Source organism: Callithrix jacchus, chromosome 19 (assembly GCF_049354715.1).
Source record: "Callithrix jacchus isolate 240 chromosome 19, calJac240_pri, whole genome shotgun sequence".
NCBI lineage: Eukaryota > Metazoa > Chordata > Mammalia > Primates > Cebidae > Callithrix > Callithrix jacchus.
Genome location: NC_133520.1, coordinates 30124876 through 30133522, shown reverse-complemented (window position 1 = coordinate 30133522; position 8647 = coordinate 30124876). Strand labels below are relative to the sequence as shown.

Sequence of the window (8647 nt, the reverse complement as noted above, 5' to 3'; positions counted from 1 at the left end):
ACTTCTTTTCACAGGGCTCACAGGATTGGAGTGTAAACCAAGGCATGTTTTTTTTCTTTTTTCTTCATTTGGCAGGAGATGTGTTGGAAATGGAGACTTCTTCAGCCCAGCTGGCCAGGGGAAAGCAAGGTTTAGAACCCACAGTGCCTGTGCATGCTACTTTCTATCACGTCGGTAGGGCCAAGAACAGAATTAAGACCTCACAGCTCCCCCTCAATATGCTTAGGGTTCTTTTCTTGCCCAGCTATGTTCCCGCTTTCCCTCTGTTTCCTACCCCAAAAGCCCATCAGAATTCTCCTGGCTCCTTGCTGGGAATAATGAGAAGAAGGAACGCTGGTTCTTCACATGCCATGCAGGTCTCACCTTCCCTGTGAAGTCTTGTCCCCCCTCCATTGTCCTTGCCACTGGCTTGAACTTATCAGTTTGATCTGTCATCAGATGAGGAGTAGGACAGATCAGACTTAGTCTATGGGGTCCCAGGGGAAAAAAAATCTGGGAAAAAAGGGTAAAAGATATAGGGAGCAGATTGCAGCTCAAAGCTGCACATCAATGGAGCGAGCTGTCTCCTGACATGAGCAAGAAGGTGACAGTGGCCACCTGGGAGGGGATTCAGGCATCAGGGCCTGGATAGAAAGAGGTGACCACTGTTGTCTACCAGATGGTAAGGTCGAGGGCAGGGACCCTGTCTGGGGTGTCCCTATAATTCCCAGCCCTAAGACTGAGCCCTGTTCATGCTGTTGTCTGAAGTCTGCCTACTGCATTGGAAGGAATTTGTCCTCTCAGATCCTGAGGCACCTACTGAGAGGTGATCATGGCCTGAGAGGCCTGAAGATTAAATAGTCCCTGCTCCACCTGACATTTGAGACCTGCATGTTACTTGTAAAATTGATGCCTTGGACAGAAAGAGGCAGAACAACCAAGCCCGGTGGTCAAGGAGAGAGGAGATTTAAGCTGAGTTTGAAGGCTCCGTTATTTCTCCTTTCCCACCCCCATCCACAGTAATGAGTCAGGAGAATTCTGGTGCTGGAAAAAGAGTTGAGGAGGTAACATAGAAGGACAAATCAATGGTCCAGAGTGAGACAGGGAGGAGACAGGGAGCTTAGTAATCTTGACCTTGATGCTCTGGGGAAGGTGGCAACGTGTAGGCTGTAAATTCTAATCCCTGCTCTGACCACGGCCGCTGTATTAAAGAGAAAATTTCTCTTGACCCCTGGCAAGAAAACCAAAACCCAAATAATTTCTCTTGCCTCAATTTACCCCCTGCCATCACATGAGACCTAAGAGAACATACAGGTCAAAGCTGCTTGGGAACCCCGAAAGTGGAATCCATGAGCTACTCTGAGTCTCGATCCTTCTTATCCCTGGATACTGAGTGCCCGTGGATACCCAGAATCTGAAGCAGTCCCATTCTTTTCGGAGGGAGGTCTTTAAGAGTCTCATCCGACTGATGTAGTGTAATTAAGGTGCTATCAGGAAGCAGGGAGATGGATAAGTTGACTCTTAGGGCCCCTTCCAGCCTAAGCCTACCTTTCCTTGTTCCCTCCTCCCCCTACAACCACCAGCTTCTTTAAGACTAGCAAGGAGAGAGTAGGCAGGCCGCCCAGCTAGGAGTAATTGAAAGGAGCAGATGAGAGGGGAATGTGTCCTCCCCCAATGCCCCTTGCCCCACCAGGGCTGCTGAGAAATGAAAACTAATCAAATTACACCCGACAGCCTCCCAACCCGTGCACAGGAGCCCGCCTGGGCCAGGGGCAGGCTGGCTGGGTGGGGTGGGGGCCATAGGGGAGAGAGAAGGGAATCACATGTAATCCACTGTAAACGTCTTGATGTGCAGCAACAGCTTAGAGGGGGCTCAGGTTTCTGTGGCGTTGGCTATATTTATCTCTGGTTCCATGCCAGCGGGGAGGGTTTAAATGGCACCCAGCAGTTGGCGTGAGGGGCTGCAGGAGCTTGGGGGCTGGTGGCAGGAACAAGCCTTTTCCGACCCCATGGAGCTATATGAAACATCCCCCTATTTCTACCAGGAACCCCGCTTCTATGACGGGGAAAACTACCTGCCTGTCCACCTCCAGGGCTTCGAGCCACCAGGCTATGAGCGGACAGAGCTCAGCTTGAGCCCTGAGGCCCGAGGGCCCCTCGAGGACAAGGGGCTGGGGACCCCTGAACACTGCCCCGGCCAGTGCCTGCCGTGGGCATGTAAGGTGTGTAAGAGGAAGTCGGTGTCCGTGGACCGGCGGCGGGCAGCCACACTGAGGGAGAAGCGCCGGCTCAAGAAGGTGAACGAGGCCTTCGAGGCCCTGAAGAGGAGCACCCTGCTCAACCCCAACCAGCGGCTGCCCAAGGTGGAGATCCTGCGCAGCGCCATCCAATACATCGAGCGCCTGCAGGCCCTGCTCAGCTCCCTCAACCAGGAGGAGCGAGACCTCCGCTACCGGGGCGGGGGTGGGCCCCAGCCAGGGGTAAGTGGCCATCCCATCCTCCTGCCCCAGGGGCAGGGCGCCAGAGGGAGGCACCTGGACAGCCTCAAGACCCCAACAGGGGTTCGGAGGGTTGAAGTAGGTGCCAGACAGGATTGAGGGGCTGCAGGAGCCCTTCCCTGGTCAGAGCTGGGCTGTCCAGCTGACCTCCCGTGTTCTGTGTTCTTTCCCGAGGAGATAAAGGCAGTGGGGAGGAAGTACAGGGGGGTGGGAGTGGGGAACACAGGACTAAAGAAAGGATCGGGAGCAAGGCTGAGGATTAACCCCAGCGCCTGAGTCAGAGCCTAAATGGCCAGGCCAAGTTCGCCAGAGAAGACTGCCTTGTCCCCCGTCTCGCCCCATCCTGGGTGTGGCTGAGCAGAGAGAAAACCCACTCAGTCTCACTGGAACTCCAGCAGGCCTGTGCAGAGCGACTCTCACTGGGCCAGTCTGTTCCCATTACCCTTATCCCCAGGGTCAGGAGAACCAGGGATCCCTTTAAGCTGGTGTCCTCTGAGGGCAGAACCACCACCCAGAATGGAGGCCAGGAAGGCCTGGAAGCAGGGCCTCTGGGGAGTGGAGGAGCTGGTTGCAAAGATTCTGGGGTTGGGGATGGCCTACACTGGAAGGCCACAGCCTGTGGCCCACCCTCTGACCCCACCACAGGTGCTTCTGCCCACTGGGACTAGGCAGACAGACACATCAAAGAATGGCTGTGCCCTGACCTTGGGCCTTCGCCCTGTCTTGCAGGTGCCCAGCGAATGCAGCTCTCACAGCGCCTCCTGCAGTCCAGAGTGGGGCAGCACACTGGAGTTCGGTGCCAACCCCGGGGGTAAGTGAGGGCAAACTTGGCTCCAATCCCTCAGTCCCTCCCTGGGCCAGGTTCTCCCCTCTTACCTTCTTCCTTGCTCTGGTCCTCTTCCTTGGGTCTCTGCAGGGACCTGCGGACTCCAGGGCCCAAAGGGTGGGCTGGGAGGTTCCGTGTGCCCCTATAGTCTTGACCAGCAAAGGAGTGATGGTGGCTCCTGCAGCTCCCCAGCTGATGCCTGGTGGCTGACCTTCTCCACAGAGAGGGCAATGTCCCCGCCCCAGGGGTCCCTGCGAAGTGCTGAGTCAGTGCTGCAAAACTGGGCCCAGAAAAGGGCAGGTCCAGTCTCTGAGGAGCTCCATCCTGCTCCAACTGGAGTGGTGCTTCCAAATCCTACCTCACTAGGGGATTTCAGAGAGGAGGGGAGCATGCGCGTGCACACACACACAAACACACACACTCACACACACAGAGCATGGGGAAAGGCAGGGACTAGGGAGTAGAACTCCCGAGCTTTGTCACCCATCTGTCCTGGAAAAACTGTGTCACCCCAAGGGTCCCATTCCCCATTCCCCCATTCTGGGCCTCAAGAACCCCCACTGCTCACTCAGGCACCACCTCCCACCTCCCCTTACAGATCCTCTGCTCGCGGCTGACCCTACAGACGCCCACAACCTGCACTCCCTCACCTCCATCGTGGACAGCATCACAGTGGAAGATGTGTCTGTGGCTTTCCCAGATGAAACCATGCCCAACTGAGATTGTCTGCCAGGCCGGGCATCCTTGTGAACCCCCAAGCTGGCCACAGATGCCACTGCTTCTACAGCAGGGGCCTCCTAAGCCAGGGCACCCTGATGCTAGGAAGCCAGCTCTGGGGTGCCATAGGCCAGACTATCCTCTTCCTCATCCATGTAAGGTTAACCCACCCCCCAGCAAGGCAATGGATGCCCTCATTCAGCTGCATCCTTGGAGGGCATCCCCTTTCCAGGGAGGTAAAGCAGGGGACCAGAGCACCCCCTGGTGTATGCCTCAGCTCAGGGGGCAAACTCAGGAGCTTCCTTTTTAATCATAATGTGGCCTCTAATCCCACCCCCCAAATGAAACGGTTTGAGAGACAAAGACAGTGTCCTGACCTGAACAAGCTGTGCATGTCTCCTGTTCTGGTCTCTTCCCAATGCCAGTGGCTGGGCTGGGCCTGCCCTGAATTGAGAGAGAAGAAAGGGAGAGGAACAATCCTCTGTTCCCGAGTCTCTGGGGGGCCAAGCTTTTGCAGTGAATATTGGGAACCTTCCAGTGGTTTTATGTTGTGTTTTGTTTTGTTTTGTGTGTTGTTTGTAAAGCTGCCATCTGACCAAGGTCTCCTGTGCTGAAGTTGCCAGGGACAGGCAGGGAAAGGGGGTTGGGGGCTCTTGGGGGTGATTTCTTTTGTTAACTAAGCATCGTGTGGTTTTGCCATTGTTTTGTATTTTTTTTTTTTTTTTTTTTTTTGCTAACTTATTTGGATTTCCTTTTTTAAAAAACGAATAAAGACTGGTTGCCAGAAGAGTGTCGGTGATGATGCAGAGGGAAGGAAATGACTGATAGCCCTGCCCCTCCCACAGAGCAGGGAGGGCAATGACTGACTTCCCCCTTCCCACTGAGCAGTCCAGACACAACCTAGTGGGCAGGGCTCCACAGCGCTGAGGGCCTCACCTTGCTGGTGGTCACTAGGCACTGGGGCCCCTGCTCTTTTTACCATGCCAAAGGAAGTCAGGCATGTCTGGACCTCGGTCTAGGGGGAGACCAGATTCCACAGACATCCTTGTGGGACACAGAGGACAACTGGGTAGGCACTCCATGGCACTCTACCTCACAGCCATTGTTCACAGGTTGCTATGCTCTGTGTCATATCCCAAAAGGTCCTCTGGTTTCAGTTAACTGAGCACCTCATATGCCCAGTGCTCAGCCCACAGCCAGGGTGCAGAGGTAGAATTTGTGGTTTCCTTTTCCTAGTCCCCACCTCTGCCCTGGTGTCACAATACCAGGAGCCCTGTAGAGAAGTGGGAGGTGAGAAAGGGAGTGAGGTCAGACACTGTAATTTCCTTGTAGGCTAAACAGCATGTCCCCTCCCCACTATCCTCCATTCCCTCCAGGCAGAAGGGGATCCTGGTTCCTGCTTGCAGCTCCCAGCATGAAGGAAATTCGGCTCAGGGAGGGTAAAGGGGTCCACAAAGAACAATGGAAGAGAAGCTGGGGTCCTCTTCATTTGGGTTGCTATTTTGCAAAGATTAGCTTCCTGAGCGTAGAAGGTGGGTGGGAAATTGAGAACAAAGATTTTTGGATAGATATTACATAGGGATTAACTGGAGAGTTCACAGGAGCTAGAATTCAAATGGAACAGGAACATCTACTGAAAACTTTATTCATTCCAACTGCTTGCAAATCATAAGTATACTCCAGCCCTACTTAATTCTTTGGGGTCCTTGACAACGGACTTAACCCAGTATTGCCTGAGGCTCTAGCGACCGCCCTGCACTTGCTGGCTCTGGGCTCAGCTGGGCCATCTCTCCCACACCCACCCTCCTGACCTTATTGCTGGAGAGGAGTTGACACTGTGTCCCTTGAGGTTCTCCAGAAACTCTGCCTAAGGAAAAGAATCAGAAGGAACCTCTGGAAGCTCACAGAACTCAGGTGAGGGTACCGAAGGGAGGGTCTCCCCCACTGCCTGCCTATCCCAAACCAGTCAGGCAGGGCTTACTGGGAATTGCAAATTGGCCCACTCTGCTCCCATTGGTGGAATTTTCTCCTTTTCAAGCTGGTGTCACTGAGTTTAGTCTTTCCCCCTTGGAAGAGCTGGAGAAGAGGACCAAGGTCATTTCCATGATTCTTAGCCCTGATTCACTGCCCTTGGGAATGTGGAGGGCAACTGGGCTGGCTGCAATGCCATGACTTTGGAATCTAGTCACTCTTTTATTACCCTCCGCAAATATTCAGGACACATTCATGGAGGATCTTCTCCCCTCAGGTTCATTTCCTCTGCCCCCGGCACCTCCTACGCTCCTAGGGTGGAAACAACCCTGTCACCTGCAGCTGTGACCTGCCCATCCGTTGCCCTCCTTCTGACTGGCCAAGGAAGGCACTCCGCTCTGCTGAAGGACAGGCTCTGGGCTTGCTGAAAATACATTTTTAAATCAACTCCTCTTCAGTTATCTTGAAAATTAGACAAGGAGGTTCACGTTCATTCTCTGGGAAGAATGAACAGTCCTCAGCAACGATACTGGATGCAATAGATCCCTACCATGGTGGCATGTAGACACTGTCGAATTACTTTCTCACGTCTTTAAGTCCTTAAGGGAAAAATAATCCGCTAGAATTCCACAGATGTGAATGGCAAACTCTGCAAAGCAGGAGCCCAGGCTCACTCATTATTTTCACAGAATAAACAATTGTTATCAAAGCACGGGACTTCCTTAAATTATGGAAGCAAATGCTTAATCTTCACATCAGAATTACAGAGAAGACTCCAATTAATGAATAACGAGTTAGAGTTCTTTAGGGAGATTAGCTCCAATTTGTTCTATAGTTGGAAGCACCTACAATAAATCAAACTGGGTTAATCAAATGTTGCCTAATAATGGACTTTAGGGAATCCACTACAATGAAAAGATAAACATTACTTAAAATTGGCATACTAATTGTTGGTGTGTAAATAGGAACTTCTTAGAGTGCTGAGATAATTGGCGTGAATTGAAGAATGCTTACAGTACTACTTGTGGCACTCTGATGAGCATTCTTAGGCATCTAACCTCTCAGAGTAATTGATTTGGGTAGACTGGAAAACCTTCTTAAGTGCTGCAGGTGTAGACGGGGTGGATCAACTGGAGAGGGAAGCGGCGGAGGAGTGACAGCGGAGGGTAAGAGGAAAGGATACCCCTTAGCTCAGGTATCTGCTTCCTGGGTAAAACGCCATCCCAACATGTTAGGTTCCTTAGGCTTCCCTGGGGCTTCTGGACCCCAGACTGGGACAGAAAAGCCTGAAGGTGAGACTGGAAGACTTCAGGCTGAACCAGGACCTTGCCTAAGGAAGTTCAACCGAGGCCTGAGTGGGAACTCCAGTCACAGCCCCTCCACAGTTCTAGCTGTGCCTCATCCCCCTCAGCCACAGGTCCCCATTTGGATCTGGATTCCCTATCCCACACTGCTTGGAGCATTCCTAGAGGGAGCGAACGAAACGGTTCTGGGAAAGAGACCTAGCTTCTTCTTTCCTATAAATGCAGACAGAACCATGATGTCCAGTTCTCACCTCAAGCCCAGCATGTCCAAAATCAAAATCAAACTCCTATTTCCACATAAGTCCACCCCGTCTATATCCCCTGTCCCAGTGGGAGGCAGCACAGGGAAGTCATAGTTTTCCTGGATCCCTCCAGTGAAGATCTCACTCCCATAGCCAGCCAGTCACCAAGACTCATCAATTTTACCTTTGATCTTAGAGACAGTAGCAAGGGACCCCCAGAGGCCAGCACCTTCCCTCACCTCTGTTTGCCCTTACTGGGCTGTGTCCAGGGTGCCTTGTCCCACTCCCTCCCCTCACGTGTGCCCATGGATGCTGCCATCCTTGCTCCATCAGTGTTTGGGGCCCCATCAGCCTTAAAGAGGACACAAGGATGCATGGTGCACTATGCTGAATGAAGGGGGTTCATCACTCCAGGAAGCAGAAGAAACACAGCCTGGTGAAGATTCATAGAAGCCAAAGACCGCAGGAGTTGTACACACCAAGGAGTCAGGGCAAGGGGGCTGGGTATCTGGGAAAGGCTTGCTGAGGCACAGGGGCTTAAGTTGACTTAAAAAAGAAGCAAGCAACATTTGATAAGCACTCCTTTTCCTCATGCTACTCCAAATGAAAAATAAAGAAAAGATAAACACTCCTGGCACTGGGTCAGGAGTTTTAACGTACATATTGTAGTTAAGGACAAGACACTGGAGTCAGGAAGACCTAGGTTTGAACCCACATCTGTCTCTTACCTGCTGTATCATCTTAGCCTTAAAATGTCCTGTTCTATAAAATGCTGAGAATATATCAGAGTTGTGAGGATTAATGAGTTAATATATTTACTGTGCTTAGAACAGTGTCTGGCAAACAATAGTGCTCAGTGATTTTTAGCCTTTACTAATATTAATCCTTATACGACCCTCTGAGAGAAGGCTGGTGCATTGATTCATTTGAGGATAGGAAGAGATCAAGACTGCCCTAAAGGACGGAACTCGCAGCCCAGCGTGGGACGCTATCGCTGCCCAGCCTGCGACGCAATCGCTGCCCAGCCTGTGCATTGTGCAGTGTTGGGAGAACAAAGCGTTGCTGGTTATCTAGCTCTGCTGGGAAGGGGAGGTGATGCCTCTGCAGTGA

General features: G+C 52.2%; 1 protein-coding gene across 1 annotated transcript; it reads left to right on the top strand.

Moving 5' to 3' along the window:
- The first annotated feature begins 1936 nt into the window (after positions 1 to 1936).
- On the top strand, positions 1937 to 4807 carry MYOG (myogenin). Its single transcript, XM_002760661.6, has 3 exons — positions 1937 to 2459; positions 3207 to 3288; positions 3902 to 4807. The coding sequence occupies exons 1-3, from the start codon at positions 1989 to 1991 to the stop codon at positions 4021 to 4023; spliced, it is 675 nt and encodes a 224-aa protein (XP_002760707.3). The 5' UTR covers positions 1937 to 1988; the 3' UTR covers positions 4024 to 4807.
- Positions 4808 to 8647: the final 3840 nt, after the last annotated feature.

Bases quoted from the DNA above. Each gene is read 5' to 3' on its own strand.
- MYOG (XM_002760661.6), top strand. From the start codon at position 1,989: ATGGAGCTATATGAAACATCCCCCTATTTCTACCAGGAACCCCGCTTC. The intron at 2,460-3,206 runs GTAAGTGGCCAT...CCTGTCTTGCAG, and splicing joins GGGGTGGGCCCCAGCCAGGG to GTGCCCAGCGAATGCAGCTC. The intron at 3,289-3,901 runs GTAAGTGAGGGC...CTCCCCTTACAG, and splicing joins GTTCGGTGCCAACCCCGGGG to ATCCTCTGCTCGCGGCTGAC.